The following is a 26,005-nucleotide window of genomic DNA, read 5'->3' as shown; positions in this document are numbered from 1 at the left end:
TCATTCCATACCTCCTCTAACCTTCGCCCCATCTCTTTACCTCCTTCATCTTTTCTCTCCCCCCAGAGATTCTGGATGAGGTGCTGTACAGTAAGACTCTGTGTATGGATGCCAAGCAGGCCTGGGGGGACCACTATGATGTCCACAGTCTGTATGGGTACTCTATGGTGCTGGCGACGGAAAAGTGAGTGCATTCACAAAGATAGAAGAACTCTGGCCAGCTTGTACTACGGAGGCCAACTTGCTGCCACCTCTTCAGAGCAGTGAGGCACTGGCACGCTCAGAATTCACTGTGTAATGTCAAAACAGTGCGGCACACAAAATCTTTAAAGCGAGTGTAGTAGAAACAGAGGTTATTGAGAAATGGCAACGGAATTATGGAGTGGAAAAAAAAGTGCAACAGAGAAATCTGTCAGTTCGATGCAGTCCAGTGACTTATGTCCTCTGCTAAATCACAGCTTGTGACTCTTGCGGACCATTTGCAAGTTGGATCCCATGTGATAAGTGCAGAAATATGTTTTAATGAGCCTGGCTCCCAGGGTGAGTGAATGAAATTCTCATCTGGGTCTGGCGCTGAAACGGTTTAAGGGCCCATTACTTACACAAGCCTACAGAGAGGCATCAATGTGATTATAGGTTATAATCACTGAAATATGGAAATTGATGAAGCAGTAAGTAGGTTAAAGTTGATTTGTACTTTATTCATACATATATAGGCAGGGAACTCATAAATCGGTATTGTTATAATCGATTTAGAGAACTACACGGACATCTGCAAGTTGAGAGCACACGCGAGCTTGAGTGCAAACATTTGGCTCGTTATACCAGTTCAGTATATGCATAATGCCTCTGTGCATGCAGGTGGCAAACCAGTTTTTGTATATCCTATAATCAAGTTATGCTAATGGATGTAAAGCCCATTAAGTTACATTAAGTATGCTACATAAAGTTTGCCTCGCCTCTGTAACTGTGCTCAGGTACCACACAAATGATGATGTTATTATGAGTGAGATGGGTCTGAAATGCAGCTAATCCCTGTTTTCATCGCAAAATCCCAAACAAGCACAGAGCAATTTGGAAAGAGAATAGCAGAAGAGGTTTAGAGGAGCACATTAGACTCATCCCTCAAAGATTATCAAAACAGTATAGTCAAGATAGGCAGCCTGGCACATGAGCAAGTGCTGCACAAAACACAAACCACTTAAATGTCACGGAGGTATAAACACTGCAGTCACATTTATCTTAGTACAGGAATTTCTATATTCTCCCAGCCCCCAGCTAGTCATTTCACACAAGGCTAAAGTTGGCATCAGTTGCCAGAATTTTAATATGCACTAATGGTGATGGTATGGGAAATTGCATCAATTAGAAAGCAGCACATACCTGCACTAATGGGTTTTTGGCTGATGGAAAATAACACCCCGTGAAACTAAACAAACGCAATCCAGAGCCCTTGATGCGGAAAAGTGTCATATGTTAAGGTTAAAAGTCAAAAGATTTATAACATTCAACTTTCTCGATAGGTTACAGTATATCTCACATCGTTACTGAAGAGACTCCAACACCTTTCCCTCCCAAGTGGGATATTCTGCAGCTATTTTCTGCTGATTCATCACTGCCACAAGCTTTCAGATGTATCTCAGATGCCAATAAAATAATCACTGCATTTGAATAAAATGCCACTGTAACCTTTCAGGTGTTACCGTTTTCTCGACTGTCGCCTCAGCACTGCTTAGTACAGTGTCTGCAGAGGCAGAAGAAGAGATTATCCCACAAAGATATTATTATGGCACTGTATTCTGTACACCATTTTTTATGTTCTTTGTGACATCTTAAAGGTTGCAATGACATTTGGCTGCAAGACCGCCCACTGATCATCTTTGATATATACAGGGAGGAAGGCTTCTCACATTTCTATGTGGCTGTAATGTATAGACATGCATGGCACGTTGATAGAAAGGGAAAAGTGCGCAGTTTAAATTGTCAGATCTTATATTGTGGGGCCTCCTGTTGTTCATATTTTAGCAGTAAAATGACAGTTTAAAAGTTCCCCAGGTACAGTGTAGGTGTAGCAGTGTTTTCCGCAGAATTAGAATCTATGTGTGGCAGCAGCTGCAAACTCGACCCAGCGCAATGAATGGTTAAGTTTCACTGTCACTGCACCTGGCATTACGCTTTGTGCTTCATGAGTTGTGGTGAAATGAATAACCAAACAGCATATAGGCCTATTTTCCAACTGCGTTCCTAAAATAGAAAATCAATCCATGATGGGAGATGCTGTTATTGTGGCAGACTGCCACAAATAAATAAATGTGCAGGAAACCCTGGGCAAGTAGTTGACTAATAGATTAAACATTGCAACCCTTGCTAATCGGCATCAGCAATACTAGTCAGTTAAAGACAATATTAAAAATATTATTATCTTATGCCCCCCTGTTTGCCCAATGAAAATTCCTGAAATATTTATTTACCTAAATAATATGGTTTTCAATTGATTTTATTTGGTAACTTTGATTTAGTTAGTTGTCATATTTTGTCGAATAATGTGCAGTGTTCAAAATACATGATGCAAAGTGCCACACCATTGACCTTTCAATAAGCCCCGCCCCTTTGTGATGATCCGACAAGCCGTCAGAGTAAGCATGGAGCCCACACTGTAACTAACTGCACTCCCTGAAGAAATATTATCATATTTTTGGAAAAATGAAACAGTGATTCCAGAGAGAAGCAGACAGAGGGGTCTACAGTCTGTGTTTGAAGGATNGGCATCACAGTGTGTGCAGATTAACTGTGTTTGGCTTTGCCCCCGTGCTGCTGCCAGCACCCGGACCTCCCCCGCCGGACGGACAGGGATCTCTGGGGGAAGTCAAACAACATTCATCTGCACACACTGCGATGACACACAGCTGGTTGAATATCAGCAACGTTTCCCTGCTTCCCTTCACTGGCTCCTGTACAGCAGGGTCGAGCTTTTTCCACTGTTATAACCATTAAAAAGCAAAAGCAGCATGTGTATACATTCAGTAGGCTATATCTTCAGTAGCTAGCTAGCTAACCCTACACTTTTCAGGGTCTGATTTTGGTTTTGGAACAGGGAAGAAACGTATATGTTTTTCCAACTTCTCCAGGTAACGAGTATCATTAATATACGACATGTCCCAGGCACAACATTTAGCTCCAAATCCACAAAACCAGCCTGAAAATGAAGGAAATCTGAAACGACTGCATTAGAGTCAATGGAGCACAGCTGTGTTGTCAGACTGTGGTCTGATCTGGCCCAATGCTACGTTATGATAGGCCAGTCTGCGTCCAGGGGCTAAATTGAGCTCACTGTTTTCTGAATGTTCTTTAACTTTTCGACTCGTTGACTAGTCTTAGTATAAACTTCCATTTAAACTTATGGGGAAAAAAGTCATTCAGAATATCCCTAGTATGGTGAATAGCTGTCACTGAAACCCAACTCTAGCTTGCTTTTACTAATGGCACTTCCTGCTATAGTATTATCCATCACAACATACACGGGTGACAAAGACATATGCACAAAAGGAAAGCATAATTCTTACATACACATGTTCACACACTAACACATACATGGGCACATGCATAAGCACTGGGGACCATTAAAAACAAGCCCTCTGAAGTGGACTTGCTGAGTCACTCCTTTGGTAATGAAGCTAGCTCATCTTTCTTTTGTCTCCTCCTCCTTCTCCTCCCTCCCTTTCCTCCCTCTGTCCACTAATTAAATGTATTATTGGCAGGAGACACATTTCGTAAACATCATCAGGGTTTCATATTGTCATGGAAATCAATGCCTCTTCGATTTCCCTCATCAAACAAAATAATAATGTACAATGGAGAAGGAAAAGTACAACTAGCTCTGGCTTTGTCCCCATCTAATATCTATATCTGGCTCTGCCCTGTGACCATGTATGTGTATATGTGCTTGATTTCTGTTTCTCCCTTGTGCTGTTTGAGTCACCCTTCCTCTCTGTCCCTGTGTCCTTTTTTATCTCAACGACCTCTTTCTTTCTCTCCTCCTCTCGCTCTGCTTCGCTCCTCGCTGCCTCCTCTCCCTCCCACAGAGCTCAGCAGCGTGCGTTTGGAGGAAACCGTACCCTGATGTTGACCCGCTCCTCCTTCCCAGGTGTGGGAAAATATTCGGGTCACTGGCTGGGGGACAATGCTGCCAACTGGAACGACATAAAATGGGCCATCCCTGGCATGCTAGAGTTTGGGCTCTTTGGGGTTCCCTATGTGAGTAGCAAACCTTCACGGAAGGGCAAATACTGTTCATATTACGCTTAAAGTAAGTGAGTTTGACAGGGAAAAAAATGCCTCTACCTGGTTGCAATGACAGGGCTTAAAAGAACTGTAAGGAGTAATCTCTTCAGGTTTTCACTTGAACTACAGATTCAAACATGGCGGCGCAAAATTCAGGTTTAACATTTTAATTTGGACCTCATTTCAAGCCTTTTTACCGAGATCGTCACAGCATGCGTGCAGAGGAAAAAGTCATGTTTTGTTTGATTTCAATTGCCCATAAATGTAAGGGAAAAAACTCCATGCACCCAAAAGCTCTTTAGCAAATATCCATTATCACAGGCACATTTCACTCGAGGCTCAGATCCCCCTCAGATACGTCTAATGAAAGAGACAGAAATGCTGTTAGGTATGTAGAACACTTACATCATACAAAAAGACCTTGTAACAAATCTTGGAAAGTTAGCCACAACCAGTTGTAGCTCGTATTACGTGTTTCAGTTTAGTTAACACGTAGTTCTGGCATTAAGAAGATTTCCCCTTTTGCCTTTTTCCAGAGGATTCAGCTGCTAATTGAGATCTATGTTCAGGCGTAAGCATAAAGACAGAAGGGCAGGCAAGAAAAAGCGTGCCTGGAACAAGATCCATTAAAACGTCTGGTAGAACACAGGTTCTCTTTGTGGGAACCACGTTCACACACACACACACACACACACACACACACACACACACACACACACACACACACACACACATATACAAAAAAAAAAATAAAAAAAAAGCACACAGCTAGTCCGTACCCAAGAGCATTCTGCACTGCATACATGTGTGTATCTGTAGTGCAAACAGCAGTAAGAAAACAACAGGGAGTCAAGCGCACACAAACACACACACACCTCCAGCTGTGCACATCGGGTGGTCTTATAGATGCCAACTACATCCTGGTGGGACTGTGTCAAGCAGATTTTCGGAAACTCAGCACACACACACGCGCACGCACACTCACACTCACACGCACAAACAAACAGAGGGAGACGGAAAGAGAGAGCAGGAGAAATGGGGTTTGGATCGATCCCCTCCCATTGAGTCTGTTGTAAAATGTGGCCAGTAGTAAACAATAGAAAGCAAGAAGTCTCTGCGGACTGGCCTTTGACTGAAGTCTCTTTCTTGGACTCCATTGTGCAATTAATGTAAATAAAGATCACTGCCCACATCTACTGTCTGCAAGTAAATCTTGACTGAATTGAACAGACATCAAGGGAGCCATTTTAAAAGACAAATATGTGGCTGGCTGTCACGTCGCTGTTAGTTTTTTACGACTGCAGGAGATTTGTCGATCTCAAATTCAGCGTTTTCCTCCTGAAGGTGCCTGGATTGACACTAGTAATGTATGTAGGTCCACACAGACCTTTATTTTATTTCAGTTTCAACATACAATGTATAGCTGGAATCCACAGCATCAGTTTGTCAAATGGCATGCCAACTGTACAATCCCAATACAATGAATTCAACATTTCAGACATTAATAGAAATACACTGTAGGTTCTGGCTGAATGTCAAGCTGTCGTCCCCTCCTGTGTGTCAGATAGGAGCTGACATCTGTGGATTCTTTGACGACTCCAGTGAAGAGTTATGCCGTCGCTGGATGCAGGTGGGAGCTTTCTATCCCTTCAGCCGGAACCACAACGCTCAGGGCTACAAGGTACTGTAAAGGCGTTTTGTTCTCCAATTTCATATTAGACTGTCAGTTTTAGATTTATGTATCACACTGCTTTTGTTTGGTCTAAAGTGCTGCGGGGTATACCCTTCATTTCATAACATTGCATAGGTGCATTAAAATGCCAAGCGGTTAAAAATAGAAACTTCTTTCAGTATCCATGGAGATTGTCATCATACCAGCACTAGTACAACTGTGCTGTAAAATGGGAGCAGTGGGACCTCTGATTTTGGGTTTAACACTGGGAATGTTAGCTGTAGAAAATCCATTATAGCTGCAGTGGGTATTGGAACATCTGAGCCTGAAGTAAAACGAAGCTCACAAGCTCAGCGCCAGACTGATGCTCATCAAAGAGGTTGAGATTTTACACTTTAGTAAAAGGATAACGTTGATGCTAAATTATGTTAAATTACTGTAATATGATGTGCCATATGGCGGATACACGGCCAACATATTGTAAAATATCAAGGCAATCTCAGCTTAGGTGGCCCCCATAGGCATCAGGGTAGCGTTATTTCTCTCCACTCATACACAGCACCACCTCCTACAACTCCAGCTGTGGCTCTGGTTGTGTGATGATGTGTTAACAGAAAAACAAAGAAAGAAAAGAAAGGTAGTCCTGTAATTGATTATTCACCCCCCTTTAGGTAAAAGCAGCTTTTCATTTCAAGAGGACAACAAGGGTTGCAACAGTATAGGATTTTCATGGTACAATAACTGACGACAATGCAACTGTTTTACGGTATATGGCAATACACAATCATTATTATCAGTCACAATGACCCTTGGTTGAATAAAGGCGGGCAGGAGATGAGGACAGAAGATGCATGCCCAGGTGACATTCTCCATCTGTTTCAAGGTATGCCGCTGCAACCTAATAACTACTTTTTAATATTTTAGTTTACATCCATCATTGTTGTAGCCTTTAATGGATTCTTACATTTCCCAACTGTATACACTGAATAAAAAATTAAAAATAAATGTTTTAACATCTCGTCAAATGTGCCTCATACATGGCCTCTATGGCCTGGCACCTTTTCCTAAAATCTGCCAAATCTCAATAGTGATGGTTAGCCTTGAGTCTCCTTAGTGAGGTTAGCTATTGATTCCAATCCAAAAAGGAAAGAATTTCATAGTGAGTGGACAGATTCGTTTGCTTACACCACTAACGCTGCAAAGTTCAAGTACCAAATAATCATAAATAGCTACTTTGATGTAAAACGTATTAATGAATGCTCATTTAGAGCTTTTAGGAATGTTTAAAGGCTAATTTAGATTAAAAAGGCTGCGTTGCCATCACTATAAAGCATAAATATGTATTGCAGATTTTTTGATGGTAAAGGTTGCTGACCCCTGATGTAACGTTAGCTCATGAGTGGGTTGAAACACTGCCTCTGGCTGACTTTGTTTGATGTAAATGTAAATGAGAGCCCTGTAAAATGGTCTTAAATATTCACTTGATGACACCATGGTAAAAGACTGAGCCTAAAGCAAACAGGTCCCATGAAAAAATGTCTTTAAAAAGTTGATGATCTTTGATGATGTGGAAATAAAGAAACAGCATTTTCATGTACTGCAGAGTAGAGCTATTTAGACCTGGTGTTATCAGTAAAATAAGAAAAATGACTCTGTTAAGCTACTTAGCTTATGTACTTGGGTGATTAAGACAGATTTATACTTTACAATTTGTAATTTTGAAACAATATATTTCACTTTAAATTTTACAAGAAAAAGGAATTATAAGAACTAAGCAATTTTCTTAATGGAACCTAAGGGTGCTCTCACACCTGCCCTGTTTGGTTCAGTTATATCGAACTCAAGTTCGTTTGCCCCCTAAGTGCGGTTAATTTGGGCAGGTGTGAACACTGCAATCACTTTCATATGTGCACCAAAACAACCGGACTGAGACCTTCTTGAAGAGGTGGTCTCAGTCCGGTTACAAACAAACATTTGTGGTGAGAACATCATCCGACCTGGATCTGAACCAACTGCAGTCACATGACACATTGTTTGGGTTAAACATGAGCATGTTACAGTCCTGGAGGATTATTAATGTGCACCTCCTCCTGTACTGCCTTAATATGCACATTCAGCACATCCAATGCATCAAAACATTGTTTTCTAGTTGGAGCCGCGCCTCGTTTTCAAACTGTATGGTTTGACTAAAATGAACAATGACAGCAATATAGTCCACGATGAGCAGCGCTAAAATCAACCTGCGTAGTTGTCCCTCCATTGTGACATTAGAAAGTGTCACATTTATCTTGCAAGTGTACTCTTCTTCAACGTTTTGTTTACTTCCTGGATTTTTCCCGCATGGAAATTCTGACCAATCAAGAGAAGCTTTCTCACACAAGGCATTTGATCTGGTCCGCTTGTAAATGCTGCCGTGAGAACACGAACCAACTCTAGGCAATTATGCAACTTTGTGACAATATTCGTCCCTGATTCAGACCAAAGCAAGACAACTCTAGGTCTGAAAGCACCCTAAGACTCCACAAAATAATGTCGTATGAATTTCATCTGTCCTTAGAAGTGATGCTGGGTTACTTCTGCAGGTAGTAAAGCTGACAGGCAGACATGTTCACATTTGTAGCTTATATTGGGACAGATCATTCCTTACAGTGTTGATCTTTTACTTTTAAATTTTGGAAAGGGCAAAACAAACTCTTTACAGTATTGCTATTAGTACAACCATGGGCCCTCTGCTTCATAATGCAGCAGCCTGCCTTAACTAGTTGAGGTTGCCAAGCAAAATCTGAATGCTTGCTGGCAGACCAGATTCACGACGACAAACACTCTAAACATGCATTGTAATAATAATAATAAAAATGATGATCATGATGAAGATAGTGATATTTATGTTTATCTCCAACAAGCACACTATAAATGTAAATGTCATATCAGATCAAATGTCACAGAAAGACACAGGGAAAGCGCCCACTGGGCCTACAACAGTGTTTATATTGATGCTACATACTGAGCTATTATTGCAGATGAACACAAATAACTCGGTGGAGAAAAGTCAGTCTGCAGCATTGAATAGCGTGAAAATTGATGCCCTCGCAACATTCTTCATGTGACATTTCCATGCTCATCACTGCTGCAAAAATAGCACAGCGTTGAGGTAATGCTGTCGGGTCGGGGTGGGGGTGAGTAAGACATGGTGTGTGTTGGAAGGAGGAAGGGGGAAGCGGGTTGTATTTGCTGGAGGACAGGGACATGATGATGATGAATCTGAAGTACGATTTCCACTAAACGAGACAGCTAATGTGTGACCTTTGCTTTGCCCTAATCATGGCTCTCATCACACGGCCATGCAGGCCAGTCCAAACACACACGCACACGCACGCACACACACACACACACAGTCCTCATCACACTCTCAGAGGTGCTGAGGGCATAAATGATTAGCCAGATGAGAGGAGCACGGCCTGTTAGCAGCTAATCACCCTCTCACTCTCCACTATCATAGAAATTAAATCATACTTCTGTTTCTTTCTCACACACTTTCCCCCCTTTATTTCTTTCTCTCAAGTTCTCTCACTCTCATTCTCTTTGCAAACACTGCTTTTAGATTAGTCTTATGTAAAGTTAATTTCCCATTTTAATCTTTATAAATAAGGTTAATGTCCACTTATTCATCATGAATAAATTGGTGGCGGAAAAAGAAAGTTTGTCTTTCTTCCTATCACACCTTTCTTTCCTCTCTCATCAAGTCCGTCCCTCCAATTCAAGTTCTCCGTTTCATCTCTCCATCTCTTTCCCCACATGCAGACAAATCAGATTTTTTTCTTCTCTCGTGTTCATCAGCCTCATCTTTCTGTCTCCAGCCCCAGGATCCAGCTGTGTACGGCCCCGACTCAACGCTGGTGAGGAGCTCTAAACATTATCTGAGGATACGATACACACTTCTGCCTTACCTCTACACACTCTTCTACAAAGCCCACACCACAGGGGAGACCGTCGTACGTCCTGTCATGCATGAGTAAGTCATTCAAAATATTGTCAGTGTACTGTCCTCATAATATCAGTTCAGACAGGGACAATCGCATTAAGGAATTGACCATTTATAGCGAACGTTATTTTTGGTGGAAAGGGCTCTACTGATCGAGGGAGCTGTCACGGCATCGGAGCAGTGACAAGGAGTCTTCTGAGGGAGCTAATCCCAGGGGCGTAGATATAGACAGTGTAGGCAGTGTGGTTGCATGAGGTGGGGGGACCCAGAGAGAGAGTGGGTCCTCCAACAATGTGTTGGGTTGAGAATGGGCCCTTATAAGTAGGCACCACCTTGGAGATATAGTGTAATTTCCTATATATGCACTTGAAAAAGGCAAACCTGTCTCTGCCATGATTTTCTTTTTTGTAAAATAGTCAATAGCATCAATGAACAAAATGCTTATTCCAAATAAACTATAATAAAATTGTTAAATTAAATCAATAATGTCTCATTTGCTTTGGTAGTTTTTGTGATATACAGATATAAAACTTGTAGAAAAGCAGGTGAACCTGGCAAACACACTGTTTCTACAAGTTTCATTCTTCTCGTCCCTCTCCTACACACCTGTTTGAAAACAGATGTGCAAAATATTCCTTCATTTTGATATACAGATATGCAGTGATGATTGCTAGGTAATATGTATGTTAATGTTATCCACTGTCATGTCTCCGATCATGTGACAAGACGCTATAATAATAATAATGACTGGAGGACGCAGAGAACGGTCCATAGCATACCACATAAAAACAGACAATCGTCTATGTAAAAAGGTACAGTATAATAAATACAATATGTATATAAAAAAAAAGACAAGAAATGCCCAACACTACATTATGCAAGTTCATATAAAAAGACAAATTTCAATAAACTGCACCCACAAACAGAGAGCCTGCACATATATCGATATAAGAGCAGGGCAGGCAGACATACCAACATTTACAAACATTTGGCTGGCACTGCACCATCATGGAAGTATAAGAAGCGGTCCCATTCCATCATTATAGGCCACATTAAATCTTTGCATGTTGCTCCTCTTATGGGAGCACCACAAGTGGGCAGTATACAGCGGGGTACAAAATGCTCTAAAAAGAGCCATCTAGCGTGTGCATACAACTTACAGCACTGTCTGTGGACATCTTTATTATCAGATAAATCGTTGGCTGATATATAACTTTATACAAACTTTAAGAGCAATTCCAGATAAGAAGAATTCAGGAAATGTTCTGTCTTCTTTACTTCTAACAACCATAATGTTAAACTTATTGGCATTATATCTGAGGTCAATATGTCCATGATAGCATCCCACCACAATCCATCATAACTACCATACACCACTGGCTAGTCCCCAATAATAATCACATACATGAACATCAATCTTTGTTAAATCATCAATATACAATGTCACACAGGAGGATGTTGGGGTGGTGGGGCTGTAGCAAGCCAGGCCTCAAGGAGCATATGCCATGATGATAAAAATGACCATTGTCAAGTCCCAAATGATCTTTGTGGCATGCATGAGGTAAAAACACTTCAAAGCTCCAGGGAAAGACAAGCCCAAAACCAACTCAGGCCATACAGGAGCACCAGGAAGGCAGTCACAAGTCAACACCACAACACATTAACTCATCTAAACTTCATTTTTGATTAATAATAATAATAATGCAAATTAGTACACACTCATTGCAAATAAATACACAGAGATTTCAAATGCGCATATCCAGCAGCATAGCAGATTGCAAACAGCCAGCAGCACAACATCACGTGCTCACATGCAGAGGCCATGAATGCCAATAATTCATACACATCACAAATTGAATGTCCTGCAGCAACAACAACAGCAAAGCTGATCCCAGACACAGCCAACAACAGTCATAGCTAGCTTACTGGCATTACTAAGCAAACACAAGCTGAAGCGACCACAAAGCAACAAGCAACAGACACTTACCTCCACCCCGGTATCGTGGTGATGAGCAGCCTGCTGACAGAGTCGTCACGGTCCCACAGCAAACACAGGAACACTTCTGTTGTGGCACCTGAGGGAGAAGCTGTTTGACAACCAGCTGAGCGCACGCGGGCAGCAGCGGCAGAAGACGCACGCGGTGCGCGGCCAGTATTTACTCCGTTAAAAAGTCTCCGAGGTCAGCTGCGTCACCAAACGCGTTGACATGAACATAACGAGCAGTGACGTTCAAACAGGTTGTAATGTCCGCGCTGTGCACCTGCGTGAATATGATTGGACTTCACTCACAGGATGAGCCAATCATTGTAAAGCATACGTCAAACACCTGACGTCAATCACGCAATAGGAGCGCGACTTCAGTGCTCAGCTTAGACTAACTAAATAATTAATAAATGACTAAATAACTAATAAATAAATAAGATTTAGTAGGGGAGAGCGGGGTGCAATCCTTGTACATCCTTACAATTTTTGTTTTATTCTAACAACATGCACATCTCTGCAACACATGGACAGTTATTGTTTTTTCCAGAACTGACCTTTCTTCTACAATTGCATTAAGAAGTGGTGGAAGTAAAATGTTACAACGTACCCTATGGGTGGGGTTAATTATAACAGGCGGAGGGTTAGCTGTAACACTTGCTGGAAAAGTCTGTTTCACACAATTAATTCAATAGAAAATGTGCTATATGTGCTTTTTTTTATCAACTCTAATTTGAAAAATCTTGGATCAATAATGATTTACGAGGATGTAAACAGTGTTACATACTGACATGCATGCTGCAATAAACAGACAGGTATTTACTGAATGAGGATGTGGTGCTTTTACTCAGTGAATCTAGTCTAAACTTTGTTTTGTTAGCCAGAAGATCAGTAAAAAGATATCTACTGGATTACACTCCTTTCTCTGTCACTCCCAAGGTTCTTCTCTGACAGCACCACCTGGACCGTGGACCGCCAGTTCCTGTGGGGAAAACACCTGCTCATCACACCTGTACTAGACCCGGTCAGACAACACTTACAAAAAAAAGAAAAAGAAAAAACATCCCAGATCTCTCTCTCACACACACTCAAACTCATGTATACATATATATATATGGATGTGCTCCTTCAAGTATGCGCTCAGCCAAAATGTACTTGCAGCTCCTGTATCATATCTAACACAGTAACTTCACTATACTACTGTATGCAGTGCATATAGACACGTGCGTGTAGTACACAAAGAAATGTGTCTTGCAGATGATGCAGATGAGATGATCAGTTACTCACGCACGCACTCAAGCAGTCATACACACGCACACCCTGACCTCCACTGGGAAAACATGACATGGGATTTTCTTTGTTGCCCTCCCCTCCTCTCATCCCTCTTTCTTCTCTCTTTCATATCCTCCCTCTTTTCTCTCAGCTCTAATGAGAGCACTGACCTCATTACTAGCAGATTAGAAGTGTAGATAGAAGTGTGTATGTGTGTTTGTGCATGTTTGTCTCAGTGTGTGTGCGTGTGTGTGTATCCGTGAGCCTGTGTGTACTTGTGAATGTGCGTGCCTGTACGTGCAAGTGTATGCGTGCATACACAGCGATTGCGGTCATGTCAAAGTGGCCTGATTAATAAGCAATTTAGCATGGCCTCTTGTGAATTACAGAATAGTGGAAAGCGAATTGGATTCATAGTGGGGCCGGGGATAAAGTAACTTCAATCAGTGTGATTGTGGAAAAGTTTCTAATACGAGAAGTGGAGGGGTTTATGCTTTCAGTGCCTCAGGGTTCAAGCTGTCCTAAGGGTGGGGACAAGGAAGGGCCATGAGGTGACTATGAAGGTTGTTATTTTTGCTAATCAGAAATATAAACACGACAAACAAATAGCAGTCAAAAGTGCACCTACAGTGGGACCTTTCAAGGCCAGAGGCACTGCTAAGCTGCAGTGCAGCTGCAAACAGGAAAGGATGAAAAGAAATCCATCATTGGTGGGTGTGTTGGGGGCTGGCAACAATTATGACCAATTGCTCGTTTTCTTTCTCTTTAAAAACAATGTGCTCGGCATCATCAAAGTGGCCCCATAATTGAATTGCGAGAAATGTCTGCAAACGAAATGCATCCCCAAGGAGACAAATTATGACCTTGCTTCTGATGGTGCAGAAATGTTATTAATGAATTCACAATGCATTAAGATAAACTTATTCAGAAATGTTGCTTACCATGTTGCTGTCATGTGGAAACTCTTTAAATGGCACTGTAACCATGTGCAGAGACAGTTTGGTTGTATGGCTGCAGCTAATAGCCAGTCCCCGACGTGTACAGACGAAGCATTCAGCCTTACAATCCTCACTTAATGCACCATGGCCCATTCTGACAGCTATGTTAGAAACCAGCCAGTCATACTGCAGCCACATGTGCAGTATACAGTTGGAAAATACATGTTTTTTTTATTCTCTCTGCTTGAGGGAGTTCGAATTTCAAATCAATTTGGCCAGCATATCATCCACAAACAGAGTTTGTAAGCTGTAACAGTTGTTCGTCTGCCCAGAATTTAGGTTAAACCAAACCCCAGCAAAACACCAAAGATGCACCATGCTGCTTGATCAATACTAACAATCGATACATACAAGACCCCACATGAATCTCCCCTCCCACTTGTGCTTACAGAAGTTCATGGCTACCTGAAAAATACCAAAGAGATCCAAGGTAGCAAACAAAAACAACTGAGTCTGACAGAAGTAGATAGATAGATAGATAGATAGATAGATAGATAGATAGATAGATAGATAGATAGATAGATAGGGAGGGGTTTAAAAAAAAAAAATGGCGAAAACGTAGTTTCTTCCAACACTACACCCACAACTCAGAGCATCAGAAGTGTCTCTGACACCAGACTCAGAGCGAACCAGTGGAACTGGAAAATGCATATTAGGCCTACTAGTTCCTACTTACGTTTTTCAAGTGATTTCCCAAATATGTTGTTGAGTTGTGATATGCCAATTGCTTTTGGCAAATCTGGCACTCTGCTTTCTGGGGGTTGTTGGGCATATTTTAAAGTGCAACTACACATCTGATGACCTCTTGGACATATTTTAAAGTGCAACTACACATCTGATGACCTCTTGGACATATCTGCCAGCTCTGAGTGCGCTCATTGTCAGTATCGGACTGGTGGGGGTTAGTGTTGCGTTTAAGGCCTCCCCCCAAAAAACGAAAAAAAAAAGCGCAGAAGCTTCAATTTTTTTTTTTCACAATCGAATCCCGTGCCATCGAACGAAGCTTCGAATTTTTTGGATCAGCCCTAGAAATTACAGCAGCACGCGTACAATACTGTGGGCCTTTTCCATTGTCACTTTTGGCCATGCCAAGTCAAGCCATGCTGCACCAAAATGCGCTTCCATTATCAGTTAAGAAGTGCCGTGCAATGCCGAGCTCTGCCACAGACGGACCTTCTCTGGAGTAGGTCCAAAACCCAGGCTGCCTGCCCTCAAGTGGGTAGCTGTGACGTCTCACTGACTGCAGCCAACCCCGCTTCCCCCACTCCCAAACAAGCCGTGTGTGTTGCAAGACTCTACCCACCTCTGTCTGCAGGAGACCAGAGAGAACGGCGTTCTTAAAAGTCCCTGTGTGTTCAGCTCTCAGTACGTCTGTAGCTTCGAACTGAATCTCTGTGGTTTGGAGTTTAGTTTCTCTCCTGCGTCCTGTTTTTACTTTAGATATCTGCTTTATTTCACTGTTTCATGTTCGCTATCAGCCGTATTAGACGTTGTGTGAAGTCACTGCTTGAAAACTCATTTCCTTATTTTGCTGCTTCACAATAAAAGCTTTTACATAACAAAATAATGGGGGACTTTTATTGTGAAGAATCTGTAGGAAATGAAATGTGCTCATCACCAAATAAGCGGAACTTTGTTAGCGGCTTTTCTCCAATTAAGACAAGTCTAATAATAGGGCAGGGAGGAAAGTGAAAGCAGAAACAGCCACAGTGAGATGTTGATGAAGAGCTGCAGACAACAGGCTCTTCCTGCACCTCTGCAAACAGCTCACCTCCAACAGGTAAACTTCTTTTACCTGACCTGCTGTGGAAAAACACATGCAACAAATTAACAGGGGACTTTAGCTATGGATCAGCTTGCAACTGAACTTGAAGCTCATTTCATAGAAAATACAGATATATATATATATCTCATGTATCGCAATTCAGCCAGATAAGATATGAATGTTTGTCCATATCGCCCAGCGTTAATAGATTGATTAATTGATCGATTTTAGGTTTATGAAAACAAATGTCTAAGTTGTAAAGTATGACTTTTCTTCTTCATGTTTAATGTTTCTTTTAAATTACAAAACCTGGCCTATTGTGTTTTGACATGGCAGCCCTAATCTGTAAAAAGTACCATAGCAGCACAGTGACGCACACTGACACGAGCTTTAGAAGTATTTCGGACCACCGCTACGTCACATGAAAAGGATTTTTTTCCCAAATGACAGATCTGATGCGGCTGAATATTCATCTTTTGTGGTGAAAGGGTGCTGCTGAGCGGCGGCGATGTGGTTTAAGCCAGGGTAAGGGCAGGCATTAAGAACAGAGAGCGCCCACGATCTGTTACAGATGCATCAGGCTGTGAAGGGCCCCGTGAAGAGATAGTGTCAGCTTCTTGAGTGAGGTCACAGGCTGATCTTTAACAACCCTTCACATCCTACACTCACTTTTCTTTTCTTTTTTTCATTATTCTCATATCTCTCTGTCTCTTTCTATTTATCGCTGTGTCTGCCCGCCTCTCCCTTTTCTCTAATGATGCTCTCGCTCTATCATTCAGATCAGTCGATGCTTTAACCTTGATCTCTGTGATAAACTGGGGAGATCTCCTGCACTCTCCCTCTCTCTATCATCCCCTCTGGTCTTCATCCATGCTTCCACTCTCCCCCCCCTCCCCTCTTGCCCATTACTCCCTTTACTTTTTAGCTCATCCTTTCATCAAACGTTGGCTCCCTTATCTCATCTGCATTCTCTTAATCAGCTGCTGTCAACTCACCCTTGTGATCCCATTTCATTTCATCCCATCTCTCTCCCCCTCCCTCCCTCACTCTCTCTCACTGCCTCTCTCATCTACCTCAGCTACCATCTGATCATTCTGCCAGTATGAATCTTTAGCCCACCTGATCAAATCTTACCTTATGGCTAACTGAGCTTCAGTAGTCTAAATGAGGATACAGGCCTCATGGCTTGTCCCTCTCAATCACAGTTAGCAGCCATGCTAAGTCCTGCAGTCCCTTCCCATTAGTCAGTGGGGTGAGTGATAGGCGCCGCGAGCAAATCAGACACCAGAAAACGAGGTGTAGGGGGGAGCATCCATTTCCCCAGGCTGTCATCCCACAGGCTGTGCAGCGGTTGTGACAGGTGATACGCCTCAAACTGTGAATGTGGCCCCCAAAGAGGACACTCATTTGATTAGCAGGCCATTATAGCAATATGTCTCCATCGTATTGTACTCATTGCAGAGTTTCACATGTACTTTTCGGGTGTTTTGCATTTCAAATTTGCTCTCATTTGCCTCTGTTTATTTATCCTTTGTTCCGTATTCTCTTACCTGTTTGTTCTTTCTTGGCTTCCTGTCAACCCTCTTTCTTGTTCCTAATAACAGGACTCAGAGGGCCACAAAATAGGACATGGTGCTGAAAAGAGAGAGAGAGAGAGAGAGAAAGGGGAGAGATGTTGGTGCCATCGTTGCCTTTGACAGACGGCCTTGGCCTACACGGCTGACATAGTGTATTTCACAATTTGGCCTGTTTTGAGAAGGACCTCTAGTTCGCTCTTTCTCTTGCTGTGCTCTCTCTGTGTTTATCTCTCTCTCCCCCTCTGTTCTGCCCTGTCAGAAAGAGCAGGGAAGTGACAATGCTATCAAAGGCTTGGCGCTCTTCTATTGATTGCTCCTGTCTGTCCACCACCTTAAGCTATCAAAGGCTGTCACCTATCAGTCGTCGCTTGATGCTGTCTTTTCCATCATCTGTTGCCTCATAGCACTGTAGACTGAAATGTCACAAGGGCTTTGTGGAAACTTTATATCAGATGGTAGGCAGTTTTGAAATAACTCTCCTTGATGGAAACATTTTATCTTCTTCTTATTTATGATTAAGTTGCAGTGATTTATAGCGACAAGAAACGTTTTCCTTTGTGGTGTATTGTCGCTTTTCTCCTCATGTTTAGCCTTGTGAGATTAAAGTGTCAGGAGTGGTGCAGTGAGGTAAAGCTGGTGTTACTGGCTGCGAACACAAATCAAACACAGGCGTGCTTTCACACGAAACACAAAGCTGACACCTTTTGATGTCTACTCCACAAATCAGAGGTATATAGTGTTGTATTTAAGGGCAACAACAAACGTTTAGATTCGTTCAGGTATGCAGACATCTAAAGACATATGTTGTTTTTGTTCTCTGCAGGGTATGGACAGGGTGCGGGCATATGTCCCAGATGCTGTGTGGTATGACTATGAGACGGTAAGATTATATACTGCTTACTTTAAGAAAACACTGAACAAAAATTTGAACACAGCACTTTTGTTTTTGCTGCCGTTTGCTCCAGTGAAAGATCTAAGACTTCTTTTATGTGCTTCTTTTCTTTTATATTTCTCTCAAATTTTCGTCACAAATGTGAGTAAATGTGCACTTCTCCTTTTTCAAGATAATCCATCCACCTGACAGGTATGGCAAATCAAGATGCTGATTAAACAGGGGTCCATGTCATTGGTCCGACAGCCCATTGGTCCGACATCCTATTAGTCCGACGGTCCACGGTGCTGAATGGCTCCCGGCGGGTGTATTTCTACCTTGATGGTGCACCGCGACCGGCTCTGGGTCAGCTGGGAAAGGCTTGAGGCGAAGCAGGCTCATGGCTTATGTGTTTGCCACTTTCTTTTTCATTTTAACCCACACCATGATCTTTTCCTGACCCTAACCAAGTGGTTTTTGTGCCTAAACCTAACCAGACCTTAACCACAGGGCATCATGATGATTTCGGAACAATGGGTTTAATATGGTCGGAACAATGGGATGTCAGACCAATGGGCTGTCGGACCAATGGGCAGTTCCCATTAAACAGCATCATCACTACATAAGGTGTGCCTTGGGATAATCACAGTTAAGGGCCACTCTAAAACACAATGCCACAGATGTCACATGTTTTGAGGGAGCATGCCATTGGCAAGCTGACTGCAGGAATGCCCACCAGTGCTGTTGTCCATGAAGTGAATGTTGATTTCACTACCGTAAGCCATAATTTGGTAGTACATCCAACCGACTTCATGACAGCAGACCACATGTAACGACACCAGCTCAGGGCCTCCACATCCAGCGTCTTGAGCTTGGTCTCACCAACGAAAACAAAACGAAAAAAGCTGTCCTTCAGCGTCGGCATGATATGCGGACAGTTGTCGTTATAGTTTATCGCGCCGGCCGGCTTCAGGGGGAAACACAGCAGGACAAGGACGAAAGTAGTGAAAGTCCAAATAGGGCGGGCAGGATGGATGGTGAATGGGTCCAACAAACACCGACTTTCACCCGAGAGGAGCAGTGTTGGCGTCCCATAAGATTCTAAAGCCAAACCCTGTATTTTTAACCCTTTCCTAAACCTAACCACTACCTTTTGTTTGTTCCTTTTGTTGCTGAACCTAACTACGTGTATTTGTTACTCAACCATGTGTGTTTGTTGTTGAAGGAAAACAAATGTCAATTCTGGGTGTTGTACTGACGCAGTGAGACTGTATGTAAATGGTAAATTTCCTGTGAAAATGAAAGTGTATCTTGAAAGAAGAGAACTTGACATGGTGTCCCAGAAAGTCAACAACCAATGCATCCAAGATACCTTGCATGTCGTATGTGGAGGTCGGAGTGAGAATGTTTTGGCATCTTCACCTGCAAGATCATCTGAGACCACCCACCTGACCAGCTAATGCAACTATTGGTTTGCACAACTTAAGAAACCATCTCAGGGGAGCTCATCTGCATGCTCGTTGTCCTCACCAGGATCGTGACCTGACCACAGTTCATCATCGTAAACAACCTGTGCAGCCGTGAGGCCGGTTGGATGTACTACTGAAATCATGGAAACATTATTGGAGAAAACGTATGGCAGTGAAAAGAACATTCAGTTCCCAGGCAGCAGCTCTGGTGAACATTTCTGCAGTCAGTATGCCAATGGCACACTCCCTCAAAACTTATGACATTTGTGGCATTGTGTTGTGTCATCAAACTGCATGTTTTAGAGTGGCCCTTTAGTGTGATTATCCTAAGGCACACGTGCTGTCTTGATCTCGATATGCGACACCTGTCAGGTGGATTATCTTGAAAAAAAAGATGCGATCACTAACAGATTTTAAAACATTTTGACCAAACTTTGAGAGAAATATAGATCTACCTACCTTGACTGAATCAGCTCTTGCTAACGCAGACACATATAACTCGACCTGTACACATGTTCAGATGCATGAACACTTAATTAACTGACACTCTGGCTGCAGATAGAGTGTCTTTCCTGGCTTACTTGTCAGTAGACTTCATTTGATAGATGGAGACTAAACCAAGGTGTTGCTTTTAAATTTTTGTTCAATACTTTCCTCTAAAGCACATCCTTTTCCTCTTCAGGTGAAAAATTATCAACAGTTGCTTTACATGTCGATTAATTCATATCCTTACCGCAGACATTGCAAACACTTTAGCTCTTCAGGTTCCAATTGTTGCTGAAATATTTCATTTAATTGAAAAGGAACTTAATGTACAATGCAATGAATGTTCTCCAAGTAAAGTGCACCTAATATGAATACCATTTTTCTTTCCTTTGATGGCCATAGAGAGAAAATATGTGATTGTGAGTTTGTGTTTTTTCTCTACCCATTTTACATGCATGAAGAAGACAGGATATTAAAAGCACATTTCAATAAAGTAAATTCCGATTCAAAACTACAAAGTGCAAAAAAATACCAGAGTTGAATCAACATCTCTCTGATACAGCCTTAAGAAATTGAACATCATAAGCCTTATAAATATGATAAACAGGAAATGGCATGACAAATAGGCTGAACAGGATTAATTGCAGGCTTGCTGTGTGAGAATGCATTATTTTATAAAGGAGCACCTGATAAATTGGTAACACAAATGTGTAGCGCTCAACAAAAAACACTGCAAGAAGGCCTTATAATTGTTAAGTTACATTAGCGGAATTAACACACACACAAAGAGCATGTATCACATGAAAGTCTTTGCCTCGAGTTCTTTGTTTGAGACTGAGAGACGAGAGCGATAAGACAGAGCGAGCGTGAGGACAAAGATAGAGTGAAAGAGGGGACAGCCAAGAGAGGAGAGAGACTATCTCCCTGACAGAGAGATAAAAGAGGTGTTGAGCTCCTTTGGGACCTTATTTGGGCGTCACAGTGGCGATGTAAAGCGCCCACTGATCAGATGAACGATTAGATTGGCTGTCTTGCCGCCGGCCCCTTGTCCTGGTTGGTCCCCTGTGATTATCTGGGTAGGAGGATGGAAGGGTTGGGGAGGCGGGGGTCACGGAGAGAGAGGAAGGCAGGGACAAGAGAGAAGATAAGACGAAGAAAAAGGGGGATGGCAATAACAGTATGTAAAGGAATGGCAAGATGGGAGGATTAGCCAGGAGGAATAGGGAGAAGAAGAGAAGACAAGGCTCGAGAAGACCTCCTTAAGGCAGACAATGAGGGGGTGATACGATCTGAAATTGCTTGTAGACGCTCCACTAACTCCAGCCCACACACTCGCCCATACTCTACTGTACTGCATAAAGTGGTACACGCACACACATTCTCACATGCACACACACCTCCATGGGAATGGAGGAAAATGGGATACAAAAAAAAAAAAAAAAAAGAATTAGAGCACCACAAGAGAGAATAACATGACGGGGTGAGGGAAGTAGGTAGAAGGAGAATGAGAGGAGATGGAGAGAAGAGAGTTTTAAATTATTTTAGGCTGGTCTGAGGATTCAGTCCTCAGGGGATCAGAAATTAACTGCGCTCTATCGGGGCCCTCCGAGAAACGAGCAGAGAGTGAGAGACACACAAGAAGGGAGAAAGAAATGTGTCTCCTCATCTCAAATAAGCGCATCTCATTAGAACAGAAAATTATGATTATTATATGGTTATGATGCAAAAAATAACATATGAAATCACCCTCAACTGTATTAGTCACAGCATTCTCCAAACTATTTGTAAACATTTCAGAAATCCAACTGTGATTAAACCCATTGCTCTAAGTGAGGCTTTCGGCCCTGATCACAGAAAGCGTTTTGCAGGCTGCAAAATGCCAGGCGTGCCACACTGCCTTCTTTTTAATTTAATGCCACTAGTAAAAAAAAAAAAAAAGCCTTGCTGTGCCTTTTTATTGTTGCCAGGCAACCATGCAATCACCTCCTTACTCTAACCTTCCCGTGTTATCAGTTTACTGTTTATTTATTTTTAGTTATTTGACAGTAATCTGTGGCTAGTTACTTAAACAGACAGGCAGAGGGTACTTCCTGTAGCTCTGGTTGAGGGTAAGAGGCTGTCAGCAAAATTTTGGGCACAGGGAAACAGAGATCTGTGTGGGTACATGAAACCCATAAAAAAAGAGGGTGGATCACAGGGAGTACCACCAGTTGGTCCAGGAGCTTCTCCTCCATGATGGCTGTCTCCAGGCATATTTTAGGGTGACTCAGGGGCTGTTTGACAACCCACTATCGTCTATCGTCCGGCCGTATAGCTGTGGGTATCCAAGAAGTGCTACCACCAGTTTCTCCTCCATTGTTTCTCAACTGAAAACTAGCTGTCTTGACTTCTACAGAAGGCCCGCCTCTCAGATCTTCCGATTGGACAATGGGAAAAAACCCTTTTCAAGCCGAGGAGTTCAGAGCGCTCCAGCAAAAATGTCAGGTGCCTAGAGCGCAGAAACGTGAGATGACTTTGAGATGAAATCTTTAACTGACAAATTAAGGACATGGCAGATTTGTGCAGGATGAAGATCACAGATGACCTCTGCCATTATTTCAAACTACCAGAGGTCTCCAGGTGACACTAGTCCTGTGTGAATAGAGCTCGAGGTTTTCAGATAGCCTTCTCTGACATTTCTGCCACAACCTCAACACAATGAAGACAAATAGAATTTTATTTGTGGAGCTCACAGGTTTTAAGATTATGATGCGATGTGCATAATCCACAAACTTCACAGTGAACAGAAATCATACTGTAGGCACTATGTTTCAGTAGAAAGTTGCTCCAATGAAAAGCTTGCACAGTGAAGTCTGCAAAGAGTCCAGATTAAAGAAAACCACTGCTGTCCACATAGCTAGATACCACTGGGGGTAAATGAGAAAAAATGTAGTGAATGTTTTATGCAAGCCGGTTCTTCGAGACATTTTTTTTTTTTTTTAATAACTTTTTGAATTATTCTGCTTATGCAATTAAACATCATGCAACAACTCATGCAATCAAGATCAAGTAGCTCAAGTAGCTGTAAGAGTGGAGTGTGTAGCTGAGACGGCCAAAGATCATCATCAGTGTACAGGTTTACTATGCTTTTGTAACGCAAGATTAAGTGTAGTATCCTGTGTTCACTGTGGCTGATTGCAAAGCAGCGTTGGAGCCATTAAATATCCTAGCAGGGTTGCAGACCCAGACTAATAGCTGATCCAATTGCACCAATGGCAAACACAAGTTTCCCCGTTGCTTCTGCCTCAGAAAAAGTCCATCGTAGAGACAGCAATTTCACGCAAGCCCAAAGCCGGTATCTTCCAGCCCAGGCTTGTGTGCAATTATGGTCACTGTCCTAACCTTGAAATGGGCGGCATGGAGATTGTCTTGCCCACTGAGCATCACATGAGGTAATTTAATAGATTCTGTTCTCTTACCAATCAGATGGAACGACTGGCGCACCGCAGAAATCATGTTGATATGCATCTGCCGGCTGACAAGCTTGGTTTGCACATCAGAGGTGGTGCGATCCTCCCCACGCAGAGACCGAATGTCACCACCACATACAGGTACACACACACACACACACACAAATACACACACACAGTTAACACCTCATTGTTTTGATTTCAACAAGAGAAGCTAAGGTGATATACATATACAGATCAATCAACACTTTTTCCACACAAGTGCACATGATCATAAATGCATCAGATTTTACCTCCTGTTATATTTGATTAATGTGCAGAGATATTGTAGTCGTTTGATTCACTAAATTGTAATTACAGGAGCGTATGGTGTTTGTACTTTAGCCTGTGTTTATGTGTATACCTCTAGTCGACGTAACCCCATGGGTTTGATCGTCGCTCTTGATGACAACAACAAGGCAGCCGGGGAGCTATTCTGGGATGATGGAGATTCCAGAGGTATTGTGTGCTAAATGTGTCCGTGTGTGTGTGTGTGTGTGTGTGTGTGTGTGTGTGTGTGTGTGTGTGTGTGTGAGACAGGATCATCCGTATCTTGTTATTACCACTCATTACAGGCTTCTTTTTTTACGAGCATCAAATTGAAGCTCTAATCTTGTTTAAGCACAAAGCATCACACGAGTCAATGTGACTGTTCAAACACTGTCAGTCAGCTCACACACATTAACAAGTGAAGGTCAGTTACTCTGCTGTGTAACACTACATCAGATGCCAAACCGCAGTCGCAAACATTAACATCTGCTCTTTTTTTTAATTTCCTTTCACAGAAACTGTTGAAACAGGCAATCACATCCACTACGACTTCAACGTTGACTATGTAAGTTTCCTTCACGTGTATCCACACCATCCTTAAAATCCGGTCCGCGTATTCCTTCTGATCTGAACTCAAGTTCAAAGTTCAAAACCACCAGAGACTTCAGACTTTTCCTGTCCATAACACCAAGTGGAATTGATCCATGTTTTGCTGCTGGAGCTTTGTTGGATCAAGTACTCTGTGTTCCTGCTTGACACAGAGCTGAGAATTGCCTTGCATGTTTAATGTATGATGGCGATGTTCTTCCTGTATGTAAGCATTACACTGGGGTGTGGGGGGTTTACAGACAGGAAATCTATCGGAGCAGCTGTCTGACTGATGGACAACAGTTGTGGGAGTTTATAAGCTGGTTGCTTAACTAGGAATGCGTGATACCAGCAAGTGATGCTAATTGGAATAGACTCCATCAATCTATCCTCCTATCTATTCAAAACAGCCACAGAGAAAAGAAATATTGAACTGCCTTGTTGAAGAGTTTAAATTCAACAGTTTTACTCAGCATTTTAGTTAGGACAAAGTTCAAAGTCATTTATTTTTGAATGTGCAACTGCAAGAGCAGTCATTGCCGTTGGAAAAACTTGGGTGAAAGACTCCCTCAAAAAATAAAATTAAAAAATAAAATAAAAATAAAAATAAAATAGAACAAAATAAAAAAAGATAAAAACAAATATTTAATTATATATAGATGTATAACAAAAAAAATTATAATATTAGAAATCACCAAAGTATAACCAAAAAAATCTAAGTATAAGGAAAAAAAGTAGTGCAACTTAAATTAAATATAAATAAATTACTAAGTAAGTGTTATAAATCAGTAGTTGCATGAATAGACAAAATGTAACAGCCATGTACTGTTGTAAAATGTATATACATAACAGGAGCGTAAATAAATATGTCTATACAGAGGAGCAAACAGTTCACTTTAAAGACAGGTAAAGTGACAGTTAGGAATATAATTGCATGTCCTCTGCTTTATAGGGAGTGCTGAAGATGCAGGTGACCCATGCCGGCTACAAGGACCCAAACAACCTCAAGTTTGAGGACATTACTATCCTTGGTGTGCCTCATCCTCCAGTCTTCGTCTCTGTGACTCACGTTAGCACTGGAACATCTGGAAACTCGACCACTCCCGTGCCGAACACCGGCATACAGTATGATGATGCCAAAAAGGTAAGCACACCACAGCAAAGCACGTATAGACAGGGCAGATTATCAGTGTACAATACAGTTCAACACTCCAGCAAAGCCTCTCCACCAAGTCCTTAGAAGCCTGGTTGGTTTGGTAGGCCAAACCAGGCTGGGAGGCAGGCAAGTGAGTGATGACATTTGCC

General features: G+C 42.1%; 1 protein-coding gene across 1 annotated transcript in view; it reads left to right on the top strand.

The window, feature by feature from the left end:
* The window catches only part of si (sucrase-isomaltase (alpha-glucosidase)), a 112,770-nt gene that overhangs the window by 39,144 nt on the left and 47,621 nt on the right, over window positions 1-26,005 (top strand). The window contains exons 15-24 of the mRNA XM_050069993.1: window positions 67-184; window positions 4,083-4,254; window positions 5,846-5,962; window positions 9,811-9,965; window positions 12,856-12,940; window positions 18,352-18,408; window positions 23,820-23,944; window positions 24,213-24,301; window positions 24,628-24,677; window positions 25,653-25,844. Coding sequence (XP_049925950.1) covers window positions 67-184; window positions 4,083-4,254; window positions 5,846-5,962; window positions 9,811-9,965; window positions 12,856-12,940; window positions 18,352-18,408; window positions 23,820-23,944; window positions 24,213-24,301; window positions 24,628-24,677; window positions 25,653-25,844 — 1,160 coding nt within the window. The remainder of the gene's footprint in view (window positions 1-66; window positions 185-4,082; window positions 4,255-5,845; window positions 5,963-9,810; window positions 9,966-12,855; window positions 12,941-18,351; window positions 18,409-23,819; window positions 23,945-24,212; window positions 24,302-24,627; window positions 24,678-25,652; window positions 25,845-26,005) is intronic.

The sequence above is a fragment of the Epinephelus moara genome, chromosome 2 (assembly GCF_006386435.1).
Source record: "Epinephelus moara isolate mb chromosome 2, YSFRI_EMoa_1.0, whole genome shotgun sequence".
Taxonomy (NCBI): Eukaryota; Metazoa; Chordata; class Actinopteri; order Perciformes; family Serranidae; genus Epinephelus; species Epinephelus moara.
This window is presented reverse-complemented; position numbering and strand designations above follow the sequence as displayed.